A 27,410-nucleotide genomic window follows, 5' to 3' on the forward strand; every position below is an offset into this window, starting at 1 on the left:
GGAGTAGAAGAAGTTGGCTGTTCAAACTACTAAATGAAGGATCTAATTATGCCATGCTAACTCAAGATATCTTTACCTTTCTCCTTGTATGCTACATATTGGGTGTGTTTCCTCGCATTTTTCATTTACTTTGATCTTTGGTAGCATGGTATCATGGTGCACCCGTGTGCACAAATTGTTGTAGTCTTTGGCGATAGTACGCAAGAGCCAGCGAAGCCCTTTCAGAATAGTTTTGTCTAGTCTTTTTTCAGCGTAGTCCAGAGTGGCTGAACACGGTTCCTTAAAACAAAATTATAGACATTGAAAATTCATATACAGTATTATGGTTTACCATCTTATTTTGAAGTGGTGCCCAATAGTCAGGTAATAAATAGTACAAAAATCGCATCATTTTATTACAATCGATAAACCAGGAGGTAAAGGCCTATTGAAAGTCTATGGTTAATGAGGGGTTCAATCAGCTTTTAAATATTCACATTCACAGTTGTTGTTGACTTGGCTACTTTAGCTATGTTGGTCTGGCCCTGGGCTGAAATAAATAAACTCTTAACAAAGGTTATCATTAGGACTGGGCATGAATTAGAAAACAGAGTTTGGTAACAACATTATTCCGCGTGGTAAGCAATTGAAGATAATGATGCTCAGACCAATTTATTTAACTATCTTGCAGTAAGTCAAAGAGACAGCCAACTGGATACTAAATTAGCTTGGTGGTAGGAGGCAGAAATGGATGTGAAGGGTTGTTATTCAGAATGGAGGCCCAATGACCAGTGCCCCAGGAATCAATGCTAATTGCCTGCTGTTTGCTAATGATTTGGATGGGCCAAAGGGATATCTATCTATCTATCTATCTATCTATCTATCTATCTATCTATCTATCTATCTATCTATCTATCTATCTATCTATCTATCTATCTATCTATCTATCTATCTATCTATCTATCTATCTAAAAGTCTCATCTTGACCACTTCCTGTCTGCGCTGTATATTGATTTTAGAAAAAGTGCTACCATACATCACTATGATGTTTGGCCATCTTACTCACAGTCCTCCTCCGCTGAGGCAACCCCGAGGATTTTTCCGATCGATGAAAAATAAAAGAGTTATGAATATTTAAATAATCTTGAGATCAGCTGATTGATCCTTTCACCTGTCAATCACCATGATGAAGGTAACACCTCTTCCGGGGGAGGGGGGGGGGGGGTGCAGGACTATAAAACCCCGGATGCCTGGACGTGAGTCAGTCACTCTGGAAGATCGCGAGGGAGAGACCACAACTCTGATTCTGCTGGGAGTCTACTGAACTGTGAGTCTGCCCTTTATGTGCTTTATGTGGTTCTTGTCGTTATGTGCTTTATGCGGTTAACCCTTCATGTGCTTGCAATAAATGATTTGTTAGCCAGCAATATGCTTGCAATGAATGATGACTTGTTTTTATAACCCTTAATGTGTTTGCAATAAATGATGTGTTAGCCCTTAATGAAATGAAATGAGTTGTTTGGCCTGCCCTGTGCTTTTGCTTTGCCTTTGCTTTGCTCGACCTCACCTGAAATGAAAGCAATTGGATTGTATTGTTGGCTGGCTCTGCCTGCCCTGTGCTTTTGCTTTTGCTTTGCCTTTGCTTTGCTTGAGGTATTGAACACAACAGTTAAAACTACGTTTTACAGTTGTACAAAACATTGGTAAGTTCTGATTAGCACACAACAGGAATTGTGTGATTAAGCTAGAGGAGATGCACAATGTAGAAGGATGTTGCTTGGTTGGCTCATGAGTCCTAAAATGATGTTGCCTCATGAGTTATAAAATGAGATTAAACAGGCTGAGACTCTGTTTTCCCTAGAGCAAAGTAGTCTGAGAGGCAATATGTTAGAGACGTATAAAATTATGAGAGGCATAGATAAGGTAGATAGTCAAGAGTCTCTTGTCAGGAGCAGAAGGGTTAAAGGATATCAGAAGAGCACATTTTTCACAAAAAGTAGATGGTATCTAGACTGAATTACCAGAGGAATAGCAGTACAACATTTAAAAAAAATCCGAATGAGGAAAGCATAGGTGGATTTGGAATTATTGCAGGTAAATGGGATTAGTATAGAGAAGCATGATGGTCAACACAATCTTGGTAGCCCAATGGCCCTATTTTACACTGTATAACTCTATGACTCTATAATTGTCCAATGTGAGTTTGAGGGCTGAGGGGAGTCCATCTTACAAAAGGATGGCTGAGTTGTGAGATGTGGGTGGGGCCCTAATATCAAGGGCAATACCGCGGAATTGAGGAGAAAAGAATACCATATTACCGGTAAGTTGTAACTTTTGTCTTTAGAAATGACCTCCAATTCCTTATGTTCATTATTTTGAGTTAAACTCTGTCATCTTATTATTTAGCCCATCCACCCTTCATTATTACTGTGAATTGGTTTATTTTCATAATCTGCTAATTCCTCACTGAAGATAGCTACAAACACAAATGGCCTGCAGTACCACTCCACTATTGAATCTCCCTGAGCAACCTTGGAATGTTAATCCTGGCCTGATTGGCGGGGCTAGGACTCTAAAATGGGATAAAAACTTCTGGGCTGCTGGGAGAAAGTGCTCTCTGTGGAACTGGGACAAGCTGCAGAGTGGTGCCAGTTTGTCTAGAGCCTAGATCCAAGCTGCAGGAAAAGAATAAGAACATCTGCAGACCCAGTCAATTAGGTGCAAAATGCATGGAATGGATTGGATGACTGCAAACCAGACATGCACCTTGTTAATAATTGCAAATAATGTTGCAGAGTTTCACTTTGCCGAAGGTTGATTGGATGCGGTATTGAGCCTTGTCTGGTTTTCTTGCAGATCAGGGTAAATGTTGCTAGGTTTGCTTCCTTGAGAAGCCCTGTTTGAATACAATCTATTAGCTGCTGTATTATTGGGTTAGGGAAATGTCTGTTATGTATGGGGTTAATCGATATCTGTAATTGGATTGCAAAGAGACCACCCCCTTGTGGTTCTGCCCCTCGAGGTGCAGGGACCTATAAAAGTCAGCTACCATGAGGTCCTGCGTCGATCTTCTGGGAGAGCACTTGGGACTGTGACCTTCTGGAGTTTCTCTGTTTGAGCGAGGCCTAGAGGGCTTGATCAGGCAGAAACGAGGATCGAACCCGCAGTGGGATAGGTACAGTAGTTGAACTGTAATTGTGTTTGGTTAAAATAAAGATTAGTTGATCAAGTGCTTGATTCAGTAGTTTTTGACTGAAACTAAACTGGGGAGACGCTTAGAATGAGTAATTTACAGGAACACAGAACAGTACAGCAAAGGAGCTGGTCCTTCAACTCATCATGTCAATGCCAACCATGATGCTAGATTAAACTAATGCCATCTGTCTGCACATGGTCCGTATCTCTCTCTTACGTGTTCCATATGAGGATAATGTGGACCATTTCCAGCCCTATTATGCAACTGAATTCAAAGGGTTCCAGGAGCAGAAGACAATCAAATACATTTCTTACAAACCAGCAGGCATAAAATCATGTCATTGCAAAGTTGGGGCTGTGCCTGATGAATTATTCATGTTATTACATTCTGAGGGTGGTTTTATTTATTTGTGATTAGATTATATGGTTATCTGCATCATACTAATTGCATTGGGTAGTTGAAATGGCATTTTGACGTGAAAAATGTATTACCTTTACCTAGGGAGACATCTTTATTTAAGGCCCACATGAGGTTAGAGATACACTGTATAGAAATAGGCCCTTTGGCCCATCACACTCATTTATACTTTATTGGTGGTTTTGTAACATTGTATTCCCAGTTTTCAAGTATGTATGATGGTGACCGAATACATTGGTTAATCTGGTGAATGAACAATATTAACCCATGAGTAAATTAACAAAGTGCAGGGAGTGAAAACAGTTAACTGGAAGAACAAAGCTTATATTTTGCTTGGGTATCCTACAACCCAACAGCATGAATATTAAATTCTTCTATTTCTAAAACCACATCCCTTACTCCTGCTTTCTCATCTATCCTGGGTTTCTTTTTGTCCCACCCCCCACCCCCAGTATGCATACCTTTCTCCCACGACCCCTGCCTCCCAATTCCATTCCGCTTCTTCCCCGCTCATGTCCCCTTTTTCTTTTTATTCCTCTCTCCCCTATCTCCCCACTACCCCTCACTCCAGTTTTCCATTTTACACCTCCTCTTACATCCGTCTCTGATTCTTCATCTGCAGCCCATCGATTCCATTTCACCTCCAGCCTTAGTTACTATATCCACCCATCTGCCAATCACCCCTTGTCACCTGAATCGCTTATCACTTGCCAGATTTTACCCCACCACCTACCTTCACTTCTCTATACCACCTTTCTCCCCTCTACTTCATTAATCTGATGAAGGAACCCGACCCAAAACACCGCCCAACCATCTCCATCCACAGAATCCCTCCACTGCCTGACTCGCTGAGATCTTCCAGCACTTTAAAAAAAAAAAATCAAGATTCCAGCATCTGTAATCTCTTGCATTTTCAATATTAACCCACGATTCTTTAATGTGTACTCAGTTCATACTTCATCATAGATAATAATGGAAAGAATGAGATGTAATCTAAATATAGATACATGCGGTCAAATTACTTCTACTTCGTATAATCTATATTTCTACAATTATTAGGCAGACATTTTCAAATAGATCTTTCATAAAAATATTTTTTACTGGTACCAAAGATGTTTCTGTTGCATTACTCACACCAACTCTGGTAGTTATTTTTTAGTACCTGGAAATGCTGGGGCAGTTTAGGATGGCTGGCGAGACAAACTGTAGAAAGCCTAGAAAAACTTTTAATCGTGTTCTTCAATTCTGCATGCTAATCAACTACAGGTGTGATGGCCTTTCAGGGGAACCTTGCAGAAAATCACTCTCCATGCTTTTTGCAGCTATCATGTTTGATGATCAATTATTGAGGTCGGTGAGCTGTTAAATGAGCTGTTAAATGTCTTTCAAAATGTACAACTCATGAGGTACTTGTATTTAGCTGCTGGCATGTATTTAATGCTAATATTTAAAAACCTGCCCGTCTGTAATGCCACAGTATTCTCACTTCCGGAAGTGGCGGCGCTGTCATTCAGCTGCGACTCGCCTGCAGTCCGTCTGTCTTTTTTTTTTCTTTTTTTTTTTTCCTTTGGTCTTGTTTTAGTTTATTTTTAGTTGTGTATGTGTGGGGGTGGGGGAACCTTGTTTTAGTCTCTTCCTTCGGGGGGATGCGATCTTTTCTTTGTCGTATCCCCGTCTCCGTCTGCGCTGAGGCCTAATCATGGAGTTGGAGGCCTCCAACTGGGACTGACCTAGAGGCTCTGGAGGCAGAGCCAGGACTCACCATTGCGAAGCTGGACGACTTAGGGGCTGTGGTGGCGCTGCGGCAGCGGCCCGGCTTCGGAGCCTCGGAGGCTTTGACCGCGGGCCCAGTGGATGACAACATCAGGAGCTCGCAGGTCCCAGGTTGGTGACCTATTCTCCGGAGCTCCCTCAACAACAGCTTTGTCTGCTGGAGTGGAGGGTGGCAGCTTCGTCCGTCCCGGGCCGCGAAGTTTGAACCGGCCCGTTCACGGAGCTAGGATTCGGCCGCGGGACACCCACGGGGGGGCCCAGCATCGAAAGCCTGGATCGCCTCAACGCAGAGGGAGAACAAGGAAGGAAGAGATAAGACTTTAAGACTTTTGCCTTCCATCACAGTGAGGCGGTGCCTGGTAGACTCAATGTGGTGGATGTTAAACTGTTTTCATTGTGTGTTCTGTTATTATATTTTCTGTCATGACTGCAAGGTAAGAAAAAGACAATAAACAGAGAATAAGAGAGGGTGGGTTTCTTAAATGTGTATATTTTAATGCTGGGAGCATTGTAAGAAAGGTGGATGAACTTAGAGCCTGGATTGACACCTGGAAGTATGATGTTGTGGCGATCAGTGAAACATGGTTGCAGGAGGGCTGTGATTGGAAACTAAATATTCCAGGATTTTGTTGCTTCAGGTGTGATAGAATTGGAGGGGCAAGAGGTGGAGGTGTTGCATTGCTTATCAGGGAAGATATTACAGCAGTGCTTTAGATTAGATTATTAGATTAGATTATACCTTTAATAATCCTTTTCAGGAAATTACAGTGCCACGACAGCTTCAAGACAGACATAACACCACACATTTCCTCAAATGGCTTCCATACTTAACAAGTTAAAATACAAGTTAAAATACAAGTTAAAATACAATTAATTTAAAAAAAAGTGCAGTTATTTATGCGCATTATATAATCTTATAGCAGTTGGTAAACAGGACTTCCTATGTCTCTCAGTTTTGCACATTGGTGCAATCAGCCTCTGACTGAAGATGCTGCACTTGATCACCTTCAGGGCATGGAGTGGGTGAGTGGGGTTGGTCATTATAGAACCTAGTTTGTTCAGAGTTCTGGCCTCTGCCACCTGCTGGACCGTTCGTTGCTCAGCCCCGACCACTGAGCCAGCCTTCCTGATTAGCTTGTCCAGTCTGTTTTTATCCGCTATACGGGCGCCATCTCCCCAACAGGCCACAGCAAAAAACAGAGCACTGGCCACCACTGAATGGTAGACACTGCACAGTAGGGGTTGGCAGATATTAAATGACCTCAGCCTCCTTAAAAAATACAGTCGGCTTTGTCCCTTCCTGTACACCGCCTCCATATGACACTTCCAGTTCAGCTCACTGTCAAGCTGCACCCCAAGGTACCTGTGATTAGCGACCACCTCCACCTCAGTGCCCTTAATGGTGATCGGCGTTGCTTGAGTCCTCCTCCTCCCCCTCCTGAAGTCCACAACTATCTCCTTTGTTTTTTTGGTGTTAAGATGGAGGTTATTGTGTGCGCTCCACTCCACAAAGTTACTTATTATGTCTCTATACTCCTCCTCATTGCCCCCTTTAATGAGGCCGACAACAGCTGTATCATCCGAAAACTTCTGCAAAAAGCAGCTGTTGGTGTTACATTGGAGATCCGCTGTGTAGATGGTAAACAGGAACGGAGCCAGCACAGTTCCTTGTGGAGCCCCTGTGCTGCTCAAGATGGTGCCCGAGACACTGTTCTGTAGGCGCACGTACTGTGGTCTGAGGGAAAGGTAATCCAAACACCACAGTACCAGTGATGGATCCACTTTCATCTTCTCCATCTTCTCCCCTAGCAGTCGGGGCTGAATTGTGTTGAAGGCGCTTGAGAAGTCAAAAAAAGTAATCCTTACAGATGCATCAGTAGTGTCCAAATGTGTGTACACCCTCTGCAGCATGTAAATGAGGGCATCATCGACACTGATGTTAGGCTGATATGCAAACTGTAAAGGATCCATTTGATTTGACACACTAGTCCTGATGTAGGAAAGGACAAGTCTCTCAAATGTCTTCATTATATGTGAAGTGAGCGCTACTGGTCTGTAGTCATTGTGGAGAGTGGGATGGGTCTTCTTTGGGACAGGTACCAGGCAAGATGTTTTCCACAGCCTTGAAACCCTCTGTAGACGCAAGCTCAGGTTGAACAGGTGTGTTAGAATACCACACAGCTCTGAAGAGCAAGTCTTCAGTAGCCTTGGGCTGGTGTCATCAGGCCCCACTGCTTTCCCTGGCTTCAGTCTGTCCAGCATCACCTTGACCTGAGCAGTATGAAGAGTCATGGGTGGGGCTGCCGGTGGAGTGGGAGGTGGAAAGAGGGGACTCCGTACAGGTGACATCTCAGGAGTGATGGAGAGAGGGATGGGAGGTGGAGAGGAAGCAGCAATGGTCAGCAGACCAGGTGGGGGAGGCTGGGGTGGTGTGGAGCCGTCAAATCTGTTGAAGAATCTGTTCAGATCATCAGCCAGACTCTGTTCACCATCAGGCAGTGTACCACCATTCTGCTTCATGCCCGTGATCTTTCGCATTCCAGCCCATACCTGCTTCACACCATCTTGCTGCAGCTGTCGTTCCAATTTGAGCCTATAGGCTTCTTTCCCCTCCTTAATCCTCTGTGCTTTGGCAGGATAGATTAGAGGGCTCGTCTAGGGAGGCTATTTGGGTGGAACTGAGAAATGGGAAAGGGGTAGCAACACTTATAGGGGTGTATTATAGACCGCCAAATGGGGAGGGAGAATTGGAAGAGCAAATATGTAAGGAGATCGCAGATATTAGTAGTAAGCACAAGGTAGTGATTGTGGGAGATTTCAATTTTCCACACATAGACTGGGAAACACATTCTGTAAATGGGCTGGATGGTTTGGAGTTTGTAAAATGCGTGCAGGATAGTTTTTTGCAGCAATACATAGAGGTACCTACTAGAGAAGGGGCGGTGCTGGACCTCCTGTTAGAACATGAGACGGGTCAGGTGGCAGAGGTATGCGTTGGGGAACAGTTCGGGTCCAGTGATCACAATACCATTAGTTTCTATATAATTATGGAGAGGGTCAAAACTGGACCTAGGGTTGAGATTTTTGATTGGAGAAAGGCTAACTTTGAGGAGATGCGAAAAGATTTAAAAGGAGTAAATTGGGACATTTTGTTTTATGGGAAAGATGTGGAAGAGAAATGGAAGACATTTAAAGGTGAAATTTTAAGAGTACAGAATCTTTATGTCCCTGTTCGGTTGAAAGGAAATAGTAAAAATTGGAAAGAGCCATGGTTTTCAAGGGAAATTGGACACTTGGTTCGGAAAAAGAGAGAGATCCACAATAATTATAGGCAGCATGGAGTAAATGAGGTGCTTGAGGAGTATAAAGAATGTAAAAAGAATCTTAAGAAATAAATTAGAAAAGCTAAAAGAAGATATGAGGTTGCTTTGGCAAGTACGGTGAAAGTAAATCCAAAGGGTTTCTACAACTATATTAATAGCAAAAGGATAACGAGGGTTAAATTGGTCCATTAGAGAGTCAGAGTGGACAGCTATCTGCAGAGCCAAAAGAGATGGGGGAGATATTGAACAATTTATTTTCTTCGGTATTCACCAAGGAGAAGGATATTGAATTATGTGAGGTAAGGGAAACAAGTAGAGTAGCTATGGAAACTATGAGATTCAAAGAAGAGGAAGTACTGACACTTTTGAAAAGTCTTCAGGTCTGGATAGGATATTCCCCATTGTTTAAAAAGGGTTCTAAGAGTAAACCTAGCAATTATAGACCTGTTAGTTTGACGTCAGTGGTGGGCAAATTAATGGAAAGGATACTTAGAGATAATATATATAAGCATCTGGATAAACAGGGTCTGATTAGGAACAGTCAACATGGATTTGTGCCTGGAAGGTCATGTTTGACTAATCTTCTTGAATTTTTTGAAGAGGTTACTCGGGAAATTGATGAGGGTAAAGTAAGGCCTTTGACAAGGTTCCTCATGGAAGGTTGGTTAAGAAGGTTCAATTGTTGGGTATTAATGGTGGAGTAGCAAGATGGATTCAACAGTGGCTGAATGGGAGATGCCAGAGAGTAATGGTGAATGGCTGTTTGTCAGGTTGGAGGCCAGTGACTAGTGGGGTGCCACAGGGATCTGTGTTAGGTCCACTGTTGTTTGTCATGTACATCAATGATCTGGATGATGGTGTGGTAAATTGGATGATACTAAGATAGGTGGTGTTGTGAATAATGAAGTAGATTTTCAAAGTCTACAGAGAGATTTATGCCAGTTGGAAGAGTGGGCTGAAAGATGGCAGATGGAGTTTAACGCTGATAAGTGTGAGGTGCTACATCTTGGCAGGACAAATCAAAATAGGACGTACATGGTAAATGGTAGGGAATTGAAGAATGCAGTTGAACAGAGGGATCTGGGAATAACTGTGCACAGTTCCCTGAAGGTGGAATCTCATGTAGATAGGGTGGTAAAGAAAGCTTTTGGTGTACTGGCCTTTATAAATCAGAGCATTGAGTATAGAAGTTGGGATGTAATGTTAAAATTGTACAAGGCATTGGTGAGGCCAATTCTGGAGTATGGTGTACAATTTTGGTCGCCTAATTATAGGAAGGATGTCAACAAAATAGAGAGAGTACAGAGGAGATTTACTAGAATGTTGCCTGGGTTTCAGCAACTAAGTTACAGAGAAAGGTTGAACAAGTTAGGTCTTTATTCTTTGGAGCGCAGAAGGTTAAGGGGGGGACTTGATAGAGGTCTTTAAAATGATGAGAGGGATAGACAGAGTTGGCGTGGATAAGCTTTTCCCACTGAGAGTAGGGTAGATTCAAACAAGAGGACATGACTTGAGAATTAAGGGACAGAAGTTTAGGGGTAACATGAGGTGGAACTTCTTTACTCAGAGAGTAGTAGCTGTGTGGAATGAGCTTCCAGTGAAGGTGGTGGAGGCAGGTTCGATTTTATCATTTAAAAATAAATTGGATAGTTATATGGACAGGAAAGTAATGGAGGGTTATGGTCTGAGTGCAGGTAGATGGGACTAGGGGAGAATACGTGTTCGGCACGGACTAGAAGGGCCGAAATGGCCTGTATCCGTGCTGTAATTATTATATGTTTATATGGTTATATGGTACACAAATTTGTTCAAACTAAAAGTTTGAATGACAATAAAGGAAACTTTATATACTTTATACTTTATATTTAATAAATAAGTAGCAGAGTGAACAATCTTGAGGTCTCCAGTCATCAATAACAAGGGAGCAAAGCCGCAGGATACAATAATGAGCCCATTACAGGTCATTTCGGTTCCCTATATCCCTGTCCCAATTTCCTTCAGGATTTTCACATTATGCAGATAGAGTTTACTTCAAACAGAAAATGCACGAATTTGCTGAAATCTCTGTTGTGAATGTTCACAGGGGTCCTGCCAATTATAAGCTTGTTAACCTCTCGCCCCACCTACCCTTCTTATCCCTTGACTTCATATCATGATTGAAGCTAGGTCCCTGTTTGCCCTGTTGATCAAGTTACCTATGAACAACAGAATAACAATTGAATGGTATGCTTCAGATGCAGAGGCGATCCTTCGTATCATCTACTGTACATTTTCAGGTACTTTGCAATGGGGTTTGTAATGTACACATAACAGAATCAGTTAGAATTTCAGTACAAGGGTACCAGAAGAAAAAAATGTGAGAGGATCTGCCACAGGAACACATACAAATGGATGGTTCAATGCTGTTGAATGGAGCCAGAATGTACCAACACTTAAACCTTGCAGTCAGTAGCAGCATTCCTATTTTCTGTCAGGTCTACGTCAAAACATTGGCCCACGACCTAAATATGAGTGTCCTTTGTACTCTTGATAGACGCATTGCCCCTCATTTATTGAATTGGAGAGACCAAGATAAATATGTCCACCATTATTATTTTAGAGAGGGTACTAATGGAGTGTGAAAGATGATAAAAAGTAAGGAGTTCCTCAATGATGCAGTAGCTGTATGAAACTTACAAGATGGCAGAAGGATTTATTTTCATTAGCCAGTTTCCCCAGGGACATCTGTTCAATAATGGCAAACTCTGGTAGAGCCTCAGCTTTATCCTGTTTGTTTGCAAGTCTGAATAAAATATAAAAGGAAAAATATTCAATGCAAGAAAATGAGAAACATGCAAAAAATACTCATAGAGTGTCGATACAAGGAACTGCAGATGCTAGTTATAAAAAACACAAAGTGCCGGAGTAATTCACCGGCTCAGGCAGCATCTCTGGAGAAAATGGATAGGTAATGTTTTGGGATGGGATCCTTATTCAGACTGATTGTGGTGGGGGAGGGGGGAAAAACTGGAACGAGGAGAGACAGGACAAAGCTTGGCGAGCGATCACACGGCAGGCTTTGTCTATTTCCTTCGCTCCACGTTGCCTATTTCCTTCGCTCCAACATCAGTCTGAAGAAGGGTTTCGGTCCGAAACGTTGCACATTTCCTTCACTCCAACCACACACAACTGACTGACTTCATCCGCTTCACCACTAACTTCCATCCGGCAATCAAATACACCTGGACCATTTCCGACACTTCCCTACCATTTCTTGACCTCACTACCTCCATCGCAGGTGATAGACTTCTGACCGACATCCATTATAAACCCACTGACTCCTATGGCTATCTAGACTGCTCTTCTTCCCACCCTGCTTCCTGTAAGGACTCCATTCCCTACTCCCAATTCCTCCGTCTACGCCGCATCTGCTCCCAGGATGAGGTGTTCCACACCAGGGCATCAGAAATGTCCTCATTCTTCAGGGAACGGGGGTTCCCTTCCCCCACCATAGATGAGGCTCTCACCAGGGTCTCTTCCATACCCCGTAACACTGCTCTCTCTCCCCATCCCCCCCACTCATAACAAGGGCAGAGTCCCCCTAGTCCTCACCTTTCACCCCACTAGCCGTCACATACAACAAATAGTCCTCCGTCATTTTCGCCACCTCCAACGTGACCCCACCACTCGCCCCATATAACAATTACAGCACGGAAACAGGCTATCTCGGCCCTACAAGTCCATGCCGAACAATTATTTTCCCTTAGTCCCACCTGCCTGCACTCATACCATAACCCTCCATTCCCTTCTCATCCATATGCCTATCCAATTTATTTTTAAATGATACCAACGAACCTGCCTCCACCACTTCCACTGGAAGCTCATTCCACACCGCTACCACTCTCTGAGTAAAGGAGTTCCCCTTCATGTTACCCCTAAACTTCTGTCCCTTAATTCTGAAGTCATGTCCTCTTGTTTGAATCTTCCCTATTCTCAAAGGGAAAAGCTTGTCCACATCAACTCTGTCTATCCCTCTCATCATTTTAAAGACCTCTATCAAGTCCCCTCTTAACCTTCTGCGCTCCAGAGAATAAAGACCTAACTTATTCAACCTTTCTCTGTAACTTAACTGTTGAAACCCAGGCAACATTCTAGTAAATCTCCTCTGTACTCTCTCTATTTTGTTGACATCCTTCCTATAATTGGGCGACCAAAATTGTACACCATACTCTAGATTTGGTCTCACCAATGCCTTGTACAATTTTAACATTACATCCCAGCTTCTATACTCAATGCTCTGATTTATAAATGCTAGCATACCAAAAGCTTTCTTTACCACCCTATCTATATGAGATTCCACCTTCAAGAAACTATGCACGGTTATTCCCAGATCCCTCTGTTCAACTGCATTCTTCAATTCCCTACCATTTACCATGTACGTCCTATTTTGATTTGTCCTGCCAAGGTGTAGCACCTCACATTTATCAGCATTAAACTCCATCTGCCATCTTTCAGCCCATTCTTCCAAATGGCCTAAATCACTCTGTAGACTTTGGAAATCCTCTTCATTATCCACAACACCCCCTATCTTGGTATCATCTGCATACTTACTAATCCAATTTACCACCCCTTCATCCAGATCATTGATGTACATGACAAACAACAAAGGACCCAACACAGATCCCTAAGGCACCCCACTAGTCACCTGCCTCCAACCCGACAAACAGCCATCCACCATTACCCTCTGGCGTCTCCCATTCAGCCACTGTTGAATCCATCTTGCTACTCCTGCATTTATACCCAACAGTTGAACCTTCTTAACCAACCTTCCATGAGGAACCTTGTCAAAGGCCTTACTAAAGTCCATATAGACAACATCCACTGCTTTACCCTCGTCAATTTCCCTAGTAACCTCTTCAAACAATTCAAGAAGATTAGTCAAACATGACCTTCCAGGCACAAATCCATGTTGACTGTTCCTAATCAGACCCTGTTTATCCAGATGCTTATATATATTATCTCTAAGTATCTTTTCCATTAATTTGCCCACCACTGAAGTCAAACTAACAGGTCTATAATTGCTAGGTTTACTCTTAGAACCCTTTTTAAACAATGGAACAACATGCGCAGTACGCCAATCCTCGGGGACTATTCCCATTTCTAATGACATTTGAAATATTTCTGTCATAGCCCCGGCTATTTCTACACTAACTTCCCTCAATGTCCTAGGGAATATCCTGTCAGGACCTGGAGACTTATCCACTTTTATATTTTTCAAAAGTGTCAGTACTTCTTTTATCATAGTCATAGAGGTCATAGAGGGGAGTTATAGGGAGGTGGTTACTCCAAAACCAAACCACGGGAGAGAGACATGTGGGTCACGCTAAGGAAGGGCAAGGGGCAGAGGCAGGAATGAGTGAGTACACCAGTGTCGGTACACCTTGCAAATAAGTACTCCTGTTTGAGTACGGATGGGGGTGACAGCCTACCCGGGGGTAGCGACAGCGGACGGGCCTCCAGCACAGAGACCGGCCCTGTTGCTCCGAAAGGTAGGGAAAAAAAGAAGAGGGCAATAGTAATTGGGGACTCTATTGTTAGGGGGTCGGATAGGCGATTCTGTGGACACAGTCGGGAGACCAGGATGGTGGTCTGCCTCCCTGGTGCCAAGGTCTCGGACGTGTCTCAACGCATCCAAGATATCCTGAAATCAGAGGGAGAGGAGCCTGAGGTCGTGGTACATATAGGTACCAATGACATAGGTAAAAAAAGGGAAGAGGTCCTGAAGGGAGGATTTAGGGAGTTGGGAGGAGAGTTAAGGAAAAGGACCAAAAAGGTAACAATCTCAGGATTACTGCCTGTGCCACGCGACAGTGAGAGTAGGAATGGAGAGAGGTGGAGGATAAAAGCGTGGCTGAAAGACTGGTGCAGAGGGCAGAGATTCAAGTTTCTGGATCATTGTGACTTCTTTTGGGGAAGGTGGGACCTGTACAGAAAGGATGGGTTGCACTTGAACCCGAGGGAGACCAATATCCTGTCGGGGAAATTTGCAAAGGTCACTGGGGAGACTTTAAACTAGAATGGTTGGGGCGAGGGACTCAAATAGAGAAAGCTAGTAGACAGAATGGGAGGCAGGAAGTAGAAAAGGGAAGCACTCGGACACAAGAGGAGAAAGAAAAAAAAGGAAATAAACAGAGAATAAGAGTCGGGGGGTTTCTTAAATGTGCATGTTTTAATGCTAGGAGCATTGTAAAAAAGGTGGATGAGCTTAGAGTCTGGATAGACACCTGGAAGTATGATGTTGTGGCGATCAGTGAAACATGGTTGCAGGAGGGCTGTGATTGGAAACCAAATATTCCAGGATTTCGTTGCTTCAGGTGTGATAGAATTGGAGGGGCAAGAGGTGGAGGTGTTGCATTGCTTATCAGGGAAGATATTACAGCAGTGCTTTGGCAGGATAGATTAGAGGGCTCGTCTAGGGAGGCTATTTGGGTGGAACTGAGAAATGGGAAAGGGGTAGCAACACTTATAGGGGTGTATTATAGACCGCCAAATGGGGAGGGAGAATTGGAAGAGCAAATATGTAAGGAGATCGCAGATATTAGTAGTAAGCACAAGGTAGTGATTGTGGGAGATTTCAATTTTCCACACAGACTGGGAAACACATTCTGTAAATGGGCTGGATGGTTTGGAGTTTGTAAAATGCGTGCAGGATAGTTTTTTGCAGCAATACATAGAGGTACCTACTAGAGAAGGGGCGGTGCTGGACCTCCTGTTAGAAAATGAGACGGGTCAGGTGGCAGAGATATGCATTGGGGAACAGTTCGGGTCCAGTGATCACAATACCATTAGTTTCTATATAATTATGGAGAGGGTCAAAACTGGACCTAGGGTTGAAATTTTTGATTGGAGAAAGGCTAACTTTGAGGAGATGCGAAAAGATTTAAAAGGAGTAAATTGGGACATTTTGTTTTATGGGAAAGATGTGGAAGAGAAATGGAGGACATTTAAAGGTGAAATTTTAAGAGTACAGAATCTCAACCCTAGGTCCAGTTCTGACCCTCTCCATAATTATATTGAAACTAATGGTATTGTGATCACTGGACCCGAAGTGCTCCCCAACGCACTTTTTTGATGCAGCACTTTAAATTATGAATATTATATAGCATTTTCAATTTATTTGAACTGGGACTGCCAGCCAAAAGAGTTTGAGAACAACTGAATTAGACATTGAGTACATCTCTTTATATGCTGCCACATCAAACAGTGAAATGGTTGTTGGTCATCAAACAGTGAAATGCCCACCTGCCAAGGCCTACGGGATCTCCCCATTGCCTCCATTTCAATTCCCCTTTCCATTCCCAGACTGATCTTTATGTCCTGGGCCTCCTCCATTGCCAGAGTGAAGCCACATGCAAATTGCAGGAATGGCACCTCATATTTTATTTGGGTAGCCTACAACCCAGCAATATGAACGTTGAATTCCCTCATTTTACACAATTTCTACTAACACTCCCTCCCCTCCCACTTTGTTCCATTCCTCCACCATAGTCATTTAACCAGTTCCACAGTTCACCACATTGTACCCCCTATGAGGTCACACCTTCCCTAGCCAATATTGGGCCTACCAGGGCTTCATCCTGTCTGAGGTAATTAGTCGTCACCCCGATTGGTCCTGGTCTTGTCTCACCTCCAGCTCTTCAAACCCTCCACCCATTACTTTCAGTTTGAAGAAAGGTCCCGACCCGAAACATTACCTATCCTTTTCTCTCCAGAGATGCTGCCTGACACACTGAGTTACTCCAGCACTTTGTGCCTTTTAGTGAAATGGGTGTTTTGTTTAATACTGTTTTATACTTGTTTTATACTGAATGCTGGCACAAAGCAGTCACCCAATTTGAGTTTGCTTTTCCAATAAAATGGGCACCGCAATATGAACACAGAATATAGTACATTAGACTTGATGACGTATAATAAATCTCACTGCTATTTCAACTATGCTTCCTTCCACCAGCCTCAATAGATCATCCTTTACAATTATACTCAGCTTCAACAACACTTCGCCACCAGTCACACCTTCCCCTCATTTCTTCTTTCAGCATTTTGACTGAACTGTTCCCTTCACAATTCACTGGTTTATTCTTCCCTTCCCACCAACCACTCCATTTTTAACAACACTTTCCCATTCAATTGTAAGAGATCCTGCAACTACCTTTTTACCTCTTCTCTTCATACCATCAAGAAATCCCAAACACATCCGAGAAGAAATGTTTTCTTCTAGGAATGTCAAAGCAGTATATGATTGGGATGGTGATGAAGTTAGGAATTAGCTGATGAAGTGATGGCAAAAAATGTAATGGTCAGAAAATCTGGCCTCCACTTAAATTTTAATGATGCCAAATACAAGTTATGTTTAGTTGTTGCGTGTTCATTCTATTTACCTAGTCAAGTCACAAAATAAGGCAAAGTGCTACCAAATACTTTGGTTCTCTTTAATCATCCATCGTGTACTTTATCCAATAGATTTTAGGACTTACACGAGGACAGGTTTCCCAGACATCTTTTCATGCTTCATTACTTCTGATAGAACCTTTCCAGCTTCCTCTATTCGCTTCACATCCGTAGAATCAACAATGAAAATAAAGCCATGGACTGCAGAGTAATAATTCTTCCAAGCAGGTCGGATTTTCTCTCCACTGCCAAGATCAAATAACGTCAGATTAAACCGATCTACCATGAGATCTGTCCTGGAAAATCCGCCATTTGGACGAAGGAGAAAAGGAGATTCTGTTGAAGAAAAGAGAGTCCAGAGAGAGAGTGTGTTTTATTGTCATGTGTCCCAGATAGAACAATGAAATTCTTACTTGTTGCAGCACAACAGGATATGTAAACATAGTACACTGTAAACAATATGATAAACGAGGGAGGAAAAAATTCAGTGTGTATATAAACACATACTCACAAGTACATACACACATATATATATATATCCGAGTTTGAACTGGCCCGTTCGTGGAGCTCGGATTCGGCCGCGGGACACACCATCACCTGGCGGGGTCAAGTATTCAAGCCTCTTATATATATATGAGGCTTGAATACTTGACCCCGCCAGGTGATGGTATGTCCCGCGGCCGAATCCGAGCTCCATGAACGGGCCGGTTCAAACTCCGCAGCCCGGGGCGGACGAAGCTGCCACCCTCCAGTCCAGCGGAAGAAGCTGTTGTTGCAGGAGCTCCGGAGAACTGATCACCAACCTGGGACCTGCGAGCTCCCGACGTTGTCGTCCACTGGACAAAATGAATACTGCTCACTGTCCATACTGATTCCTCACAACACTCATTGTTTGCCTGCCTGCCTGTCTGCAGGCATGAGCCCTGCTAATGCAGAGGGGTAAATAAACTGACCTTGCACAAAAGGGAATTGTTCAGTCAGGCATATTCAGCACTGAATATTGAGCAATGTTTGCCAATGCATGCACTAACATTCCTTGAAAGGAGACAAAGCTAAATGTGCGACCTTTAACAAAACCTGTCAAATCACCAAATCTTTAGATTGTCTGTGATATTCAGAGGCATTTAAAAACCATTAAAATTGGTTAAAATAATTAAACAATAAAGAAGTAATAATAATAATATTGAATGAATTAAAATAATATCAATACACTACAAACTACATAACAAAAGAAAATGTAAATATCTAAATAACAAAACTTACCTTTCCCCACCTAATTTAAATTCAAGTTAACAGGGACTTCCATCCTATTCTAGAGGCATAACAGAGGGAGCCGTGACAGAGGGAGGAGCGACCTCCGTGTGGTGAGTTAAAAACCCATCGCGGGGCTTGTCTCAACAGAGGCCCGGGAGCCGTGACAGAGGGAGGAGCGACCAAAATCTGCAACGTTCCATTCGCAGATCTCACTTCCAGAGAAGGAGTCTGGTGGAAGCCCCTGATTGGTCAAACGGACTAGAGGAAGCAGCTGATTGGCTTCTATCCCGGGTAAGGCTTTATTGTATTCGGTTAAGGGGGAGAATGAGGGCCAGGGCAGTTTACTGTTCTGGATGTCAGATGTGGGAGGTCATGGAGTCTGAGTGCCCTCCAGACGTCCACATCTGCGCCAGGTGCGTCGAGATGGGGCTCCTAAGGGACCGTGTTAGGAACCTGGAACAGCAACTTGATTACCTCTGCCTGCTCAGGGAGAGCGATGACGTCATAGATAGGAGTTACAGGGAGGTGGTCACTCCAATACCACGGGAGACAGAAAACTGGGTCACAGTTAGGAAGGGCAACGGGCAGAGGCAGGGACTGGTGAGTACCCCGGTGGCTGTACACCTTGAAAATAAGTACTCATGTTTGAGTAAAGGTGGGGGAGACAGCCTATCTGGGGGCAGCGACAGCGGCCGGGCCTCTGGCATAAAGACCGGTCTTGTTGCTCAGAAGGGTAAGGAAAAGAAGAGGAGGGCAATTGTAATAGGGGACTCTATAGTCAGGGGGTCGGATAGGCGATTCGGTGGACGCAGACAGGAGACCCGGACGGTAGTTTGCCTCCCTGGTGCCAGGGTCAGGGATGTGTCTGAACGTGTCCAAGAAATCCTGAAATGGGAGGGAGAGGAGCCTGAGGTTGTGGTACATATAGGTACCAACGACATAGGTAAAATAAGAGAAGAGGTCCTGAAAGAAGAATTTAGGGAGTTAGGTAGAGAGTTAAGGAGAAGGACTGCAAAGGTAACAATCTCAGGATTACTGCCTGTGCCACGCGACAGTGAGAGTAGGAATGAAGCGAGGTGGAGGATAAATGAGTGGATGAGGGACTGGTGCAGTGGGTATGGATTCAAGTTTCTGGATCATTGGGACCTCTTTTGGGGAAGGTGTGACCTGTACAGAAAGGACGGGTTGCACTTGAACTCGAGGGGGACCAATATCCTGGTGGGGAGATTTGCAAAGGCTACTGGGGAGACTTTAAACTAGCATGGTTGGGGGGAGGGACTCAAATTGGGAAAGCTAGCAGTCAGTGTGTGAGGCAGGAGGCAGAGAATGGTAGCACTCTGACCCAAAATGTAGGGGAGAGAGAAGAAAAAGACAATAAACAGAGAATAAGAGAGGGTGGGTTTCTTAAATGTGTATATTTTAATGCTAGGAGCATTGTAAGAAAGGTGGATTAACTCAGAGCCTGGATTGACACCTGGAAGTATGATGTTGTGGCGATCAGTGAAACATGGTTGCAGGAGGGCTGTGATTGGAAACTAAATATTCCAGGATTTCGTTGCTTCAGGTGTGATAGAATTGGAGGGGCAAGAGGTGGAGGTGTTGCATTGCTTATCAGGGAAGATATTACAGCAGTGCTTTGGCAGGATAGATTAGAGGGCTCGTCTAGGGAGGCTATTTGGGTGGAACTGAGAAATGGGAAAGGGGTAGCAACACTTATAGGGGTGTATTATAGACCGCCAAATGGGGAGCGAGAATTGGAAGAGCAAATATGTAAGGAGATTGCAGATATTAGTAGTAAGCACAAGGTAGTGATTGTGGGAGATTTCAATTTTCCACACATAGACTGGGAAACACATTCTGTAAATGGGCTGGATGGGTTGGAGTTTGTAAAATGTGTGCAGGATAGTTTTTTGTAGCAATACATAGAAGTACCTACTAGAGAAGGAGCAGTGCTGGACCTCCTGTTAGGAAATGAGACGGGTCAGGTGGCAGAGGTATGCGTTGGGGAACAGTTCGGGACCAGTGATCACAATACCATTAGTTTCAATATAATTATGGAGAGGGTCAGAGGCGCAGTCGTCTTTCTTACAGTTTGGCTTTCTTCCCAACCAATTGTTCAAGCGCTTTTGATGGCAACATGCGCCTTAATTGAGTTCAACAAAGAAACTGACAAGTTACTAAAGAACCTAGGGTTGTGATTTTTGATTGGAGAAAGGCTAACTTTGAAGAGATGCGAAAGGATTTAAAAGGAGTAAATTGGGACATTTTGTTTTATGGGAAAGATGTGGAAGAGAAATGGAGTACATTTAAAGGTGAAATTTTAAGAGTGCAGAATCTTTATGTCCCTGTTCGGTTGAAAGGAAATAGTAAACATCGGAAAGAGCCATGGTTTTCAAGGGAAATTGGACACTTGGTTCGGAAAAAGAGGGAGATCTACAATAATTATAGGCAGCATGGAGTAAATGAGGTGCTTGAGGAGTATAAAGAATGTAAAAAGAATCTTAAGAGAGAAATTAGAAAAGCTAAAAGAAGATATGAGGTTGCTTTGGTAAGTAAGGTGAAAGTAAACCCAAAGGGTTTCTACAGCTATATTAATAGCAAAAGGATAACGAGGGATAAAATTGGTCCATTAGAGAGTCAGTGGACAGCTATCTGCAGAGCCAAAAGAGATGATGGAGATATTGAACAATTTCTTTTCTTCGGTATTCACCAAGGAGAAGGATATTGAATTATGTGAGGTAAGGGAAACAAGTAGAATAGTTATGGAAACTATGAGATTCAAAGAAGAGGAAGTACTGACATTTTTGAGAAATATAAAAGTGGATAAGTCTCAAGGTCCGGACAGGATATTCCCTAGGACATTGAGGGAAGTTAGTGTAGAAATAGCAGGGGCGATGACAGAAATATTTCAAATGTCATTAGAAACGGGAATAGTGCCGGAGGATTGGCGTACTGCGCAAGTTGTTCCATTGTTTAAAAAGGGGTCTAAGAGTAAACCTAGCAATTATAGACCTGTTAGTTTGACGTCAGTGGTGGGCAAATTAATGGAAAGGATACTTAAAGATAATATATATAAGCATCTGGATAAACAGGGTCTGATTAGGAACAGTCAACATGGATTTGTGCCTGGAAGGTCATGTTTGACTAATCTTCTTGAATTTTTTGAAGAGGTTACTCGGGAAATTGATGAGGGTAAAGCAGTGGATGTTGTATATATGGACTTCAGTAAGGCCTTTGACAAGGTTCCTCATGGAAGGTTGGTTAAGAAGGTTCAATTGTTGGGTATTAATGGTGGAGTAGCAAAATGTATCAACAGTGGCTGAATGGGAGATGCCAGAGAGTAATGGTGGATGGTTGTTTGTCAGGTTGGAGGCCAGTGACTAGTGGGGTGCCACAGGGATCTGTGTTGGGTCCACTGTTGTTTGTCATGTACATCAATGATCTGGATGATGGTGTGGTAAATTGGATTAGTAAGTATGCAGATGATACTAAGATAGGTGGGGTTGTGGATAATGAAGTAGATTTTCAAAGTCTACAGAGAGATTTATGCCAGTTGGAAGAGTGGGCAGAAAGATGGCAGATGGAGTTTAATGCTGATAAGTGTGAGGTGCTACATCTTGGCAGGACAAATCAAAATAGGACGTACATGGTAAATGGTAGGGAATTGAAGAATGCAGGTGAACAGAGGGATCTGGGAATAACTGTGCACAGTTCCCTGAAAGTGGAATCTCATGTAGATAGGGTGGTAAAGAAAGCTTTTGGTGTGCTGGCCTTTATAAATCAGAGCATTGAGTATAGAAGTTAGGATGTAATGTTAAAATTGTACAAGGCATTGGTGAGGCCAATTCTGGAGTATGGGGTACAATTTTGGTCGCCTAATTATAGGAAGGATGTCAACAAAATAGAGAGAGTACAGAGGAGATTTACTAGAATGTTGCCTGGGTTTCAGCAACTAAGTTACAGAGAAAGGTTGAACAAGTTAGGGCTTTATTCTTTGGAGCGCAGAAGGCTAAGGGGGGACTTGATAGAGGTCTTTAAAATGATGAGAGGGAGAGACAGAGTTGACGTGGATAAGCTTTTCCCACTGAGAGTAGGGAAGATTCAAACAAGGGGACATGACTTGAGAATTAAGGGACAGAAGTTTAGGGGTAACATGAGGGGGAACTTCTTTACTCAGAGAGTGGTGGCTGTGTGGAATGAGCTTCCAGGGAAGGTGGTGGAGGCAGGTTCGTTTTTATCATTTAAAAATAAATTGGATAGTTATATGGACGGGAAAGGAATGGAGGGTTATGGTCTGAGCGCAGGTATATGGGACTAGGGGAGAATACGTGTTCGGCACGGACTAGAAGGGTCGAGATGGCCTGTTTCCGTGCTGTAATTGTTATATGGTTATATGGTTATTCTAGGGTTGACTAATGCAGAAAGGGAGAGGCATTGCGCTGCAAAACCACAACAGAATTAGCTCCTTCTGCAGTACTCAACGTGAAGTACAATGACAGGTGTGCTTTGATGTATCACTCCATGTATCCTAATCTTACTATATTACTTATGTATGTACCCAAGAGTGATTGAACGCTGGTGACATGAAGGGGGAAATTGAGAATGGGTAAGGAGGGGCCAGATAATCAAGACTTGTGAAAAACTCAATCAGAGACTTGGGATCATATTGTGAATTTGAAGTCTAGAAGGTATGTTGGACCAAATAATCAGTGGTGAGTCAATAGCTCGGTGGGTGAATGCCAGGACTTGAGACAAGGGATTCAGTAACATTGATATTGGTATTGGTTTATTATCGACACATGTACCAAGAAACAATGTAAAACATGTGTTTGTGTACAATCCAGGAACAGCATACATGAGTACAGTAAAACCCCATATATGAGTACAACAGGTAGGGCAAAGAGAAAGGAAAGAGTGCAGAATAAAGCGTTACAGAAAAAGTGGATGGGCTACAAGAGGTGGATTGGGAACTACATCCTTATCTGATGAGAAGTCCATTCTATAGTCTGATAACATCAGGGAAGAAGCTGGTTTTGTGCTTTGAAGCTTTTGTATCTTTGGGAGAGGGGAGAAGAGGAAATGACTGGGGTGTAAGTGGTACTTGATTACATTGGCTGAGTACAGCCATGCGAGGGTAAAGCTCAGAGGTGAGCCTATAAGTAAATATCTTGAAATTATTTGCAGATTCTTTCAGCTGCAAGTTGGGGACTTATTCAGAGAAACCCCCATTAAATTGCAGCAGAGCAGGTTGCAATATGAACCTGGTTGAGCTGCGAATGCCCTAGGACAAGTACATATCAGGACAATGGGTGTTAATTTCCACCAGCAATCCCAAATTGAGTTTCATTGGGAATTATGTTGTTCCATCTGGATCTAACACAGAAATTCGCTCATCTATGAAAGCACAATTTGCAACATTAAGAGACCGGCTGCATTTTCTGAGAGGCACAATTCAATCTGAAAATCATCAATATCATTTTCCACTCCAGAAAACATTGACTTTCATACGTGCAGCTCGAAGAAGGTCAATGCCAAGCGACCACATTTTTAACCGTGTGTGCTTGAAGACTGACAGATCTGGCCAAGACAGTAGTGTGATTTCTTCTCCTACTTGTTGATGGGATCTGTTCTGCTTCCATCCCTTTACTTATGTGATGACATTATTTCACCGAAAGTCCTGTCGACCTGCAGGAAATTATGGGCAATATTCTCCTACAGATTCCTGCGGATAAACACAAACTTTGTTTGGACTTGCATGATCACCAGGTTGCTTGCTGCTGATCACAATTTACGTGTCTTTTTTAGGATCTGGGCATCACTGACAAGGTACACTGTTTTTGCCCATCTAACATTGCCCTTGAGAAGGTGATGGTGAGCCACCTTCCTAAACTGCTGCAGTTCTGAATGTGATATATTTTAAAATTAGGAGGTAAACCTTCAGGTAATGATTGTGTTCAGTGTGCCATAAATATAGTATGTGTAAATATGGGACACAGGCAAGCCCTATCAGATCATCAGCATTTTAGTTTTTGGAATGAATAAAATATTTTTAGATTAAAACAAAATTAGAAAATATATGTAGCAGTATGAATATACAGTAGGACAATATCTTTCCCAAAACTATTAACATCAACATCATAAAGTGGAGTAGAAATAGTCATAGAGTTGTACAACATGTAAATAGGCACTTCTTCCTAACTTGTCCATGGCGACCAAGATGCACATAGCTAGTCCAAATGACTCTTAAATATTCTAATTGTACCTGCATCAACGCCTTCCTATGTCAACTCATTCCATGTAGATACCACCTTTCCTCTAAAATGTTGCCTCTCAGATTCCTATTAAAACATTCACTTTTCATCTTAAATCTTTGCCTCTTGTTCCTGATTCGCCAACCCTGTGAAAAAGACTGTGTTCATTCATCCTATCTATGCTTCACATGATTTTATGTAAGGCCATCTAACAGTGGCCTATCTTGCATGTCCCAGTTCAACTACTATACTCAGTGCCATGACCGAAGAAGACCAGTATGCCAAAGCTGCCCTATTTCTATGATTTATCAAATCCTACATCACTGCACCTTTCGGCATTTTTTTCCATTATAAATTCTAAGCACACTTATAATTGGAATAGTTAATGCAAACGCGTCACAATGAAACTATTATCAGTGGAGGTGCATGCTACAAATGTATTTGTAGTACATCAAAAAATGCTAAATCAGCTCATGCTACCTGTCAAATAATTCCATGAAATATCTGCATCCACATTAAAAATGGAAATGGATTATGCACACGTATCACACTATAATTATATATATTCACCGCTGGTTGAGGCACAGCAGCATTTAAAATGATGACTTAATTACATCTGCACTCCCTTGACTAATTAATCCCTAGTTCTTAACCCTTTCTCAAATAACTCTTGGTTTCACTGTCCCATGTGTGACACCAAAAGCTATTAAATAAAAATCTGACAAAATTCATATTTCGAGCCTGCATTCATGCATATCCAGTGCAAATATTGTAGTAAACTGAAGAAAAGATGCTCTGTCAGGCTTAGTTCTAGCATTATTCTCCTGTTTTTTTAACTCAATGGAAAAAATATTCAGGAAATGTCCACAGCAGAGAATATGCATAGCTTCTAAAATTTATTCTCCAAAGGTTTAGTAGTTCACACCCAAGCTTCCCACAATATAAAATGCAATTTGAAGATTGCCATTGTTGGCTGAGTGTTAATTTCGTTCCAATTCTGCTTCAATGTAGTCAGTTAATTTTCTCTGCTTTCCCATGAATCAAGGTTTGCACGTGTGACATAAAAGTGATGTAAACTATTAAAAACTATAATTATGTATCTCTCTTGATCATATCTTAAGGCAATGGTTCATTTACCTTTCTGTATTCCTTTGAGTATTGAAGTTTTCCCTGCATTACTCAGTCCAAGGATCAGCAAAGTGACATTCCTAAAACAGAGATGAACAGTGTGTGGAAATGCTTAATAGACAAATTTACATAAATTCTGATAGAAATATCAGAAAATAAATTAATACCATGCGATTATGCCAAATGTGAATGCTTGGAATGACTTGTCACCATGCTGAATCAAAGCTGATTTATCTACAATGCATTGTTTTTCTGCTCAAGAGCATTCCCGTACTTCAACAAGGCACAGTTGCTCAAATCTAGTTATAATGTAGAGGCACCAAACGTCGTTAATAAATGGGTTACTTTATTTAGGCATAATAGGTTTGAAATAAATACACGTTGATCCTCTAACACAAAGTTGTTGTTGCTGCTGCTCGTGGGCTCGAGCTGAGCTCCTGCTGAGGTGGAAGGACACTCACGAAAAGAGGGAAGAGAGCTGGTCAGCTCGAAGTCAGAGAGAGAGGGAGAGAGGGTTGTCCCGGGGTTCATTATATATACCAGGACACACCCCTATACCCCGTGACAACTCCTCCCTGCCATTGCCCAGTCACGTGACCCTAGCCCCGACTGCTGAGGGTTTGTGTAGCTAGTGGCCCAACCACCGGGTGCTGCCACAATAACCCCGTAGATGTAATAAGTGCCATGGTTCTCTGCCATCTAAACTCTGTTAATGCCCATTTGCCTAGCTGCCAAGAGTAGCGCAAAGCACTTTTCACAAACATTACTATTTCATTATTTCCCCCTCCTTCCAAATCCTAATACACTCACAGGAATCTGCTCCCATTGTGTTTTACTGCCTGCTGCTATCCACTAATGCATCAATATTGTGGCAATGTGCCATTTCCACTCTGTTCTTGGATCAGGTATTGATGAATTCACAGATCAGATTAGTTCTCATGATAGAATTGTACAAGCACTCCTTTAAATGATACAGTTCATTATTTTAGCACCAAGATCAATTTGAGTAATACAGAATTTGTGCACAAATCCTCATGCATTGCTGGTCCTGATTCCTGATTAGAACAGTGCCAGTTCTTAGCACATGGTACAAAATCTTCAGCATGTTTGCAAAAACATCAACCTGATTCAGAAGCCACAAATAGATGTCTCATGAACTGCCACACCACCAATAGTCCTATCCTGATTCCACATATAAAACACACACCTCTTCCCCAAACACCACCAGCTCCTTCTGGCACCAGTATATTCCTCTATGTATAAAATGTGAGCCAATTTTCTTATTTTCTTCCTTGCATTTTCTTCCTTGCATGTTCATTACAAAAAGATAATGGCAAAAAAAACGAATTATGACGTGAATGAAGTACATAGGTTTGCTTAGGATATTTCAAAGAAATGGAACCTTTCGTTAATTTTTCTTCTAACCAGGATCAAGATTGGATCGTAATGGCAAGTTATAGATCCTACATGTCTGCATAATAATCAGCATTATAATTTTCCCACTGTAGTTTAATCCCAATCTCAAGATTGATAATTTCATTACATGTGAAGGTCAGTTCCTAAATTCAAAATGTTCTGAAAAAAACATAATGGTGAGAGCTCATGACTCATTGAAGTGTGGCGAAGATGCAATTAAAAGAGGATGTAAAATGACTTGTCCAT

General features: G+C 42.5%; 1 protein-coding gene across 2 annotated transcripts in view; it reads right to left on the reverse strand.

The window, feature by feature from the left end:
• Window positions 1-27,410, reverse strand: part of LOC116979026 (ADP-ribosylation factor-like protein 13B) — a 48,034-nt gene that overhangs the window by 19,307 nt on the left and 1,317 nt on the right. The window contains exons 3-7 of one of the 2 annotated variants that reach the window (XM_033030418.1): window positions 25,758-25,828; window positions 23,878-24,091; window positions 17,202-17,451; window positions 11,365-11,470; window positions 77-279 (exon numbers count right to left, since the gene is read on the reverse strand). In XM_033030418.1, coding sequence (XP_032886309.1) covers window positions 77-279; window positions 11,365-11,470; window positions 17,202-17,451; window positions 23,878-23,914 — 596 coding nt within the window. In that variant the 5' untranslated portion in view covers window positions 23,915-24,091; window positions 25,758-25,828. The remainder of the gene's footprint in view (window positions 1-76; window positions 280-11,364; window positions 11,471-17,201; window positions 17,452-23,877; window positions 24,092-25,757; window positions 25,829-27,410) is intronic. The other variant, XM_033030417.1, reaches the window with a different exon arrangement.

Source organism: Amblyraja radiata, chromosome 12 (genome assembly GCF_010909765.2).
Source record: "Amblyraja radiata isolate CabotCenter1 chromosome 12, sAmbRad1.1.pri, whole genome shotgun sequence".
NCBI lineage: Eukaryota > Metazoa > Chordata > Chondrichthyes > Rajiformes > Rajidae > Amblyraja > Amblyraja radiata.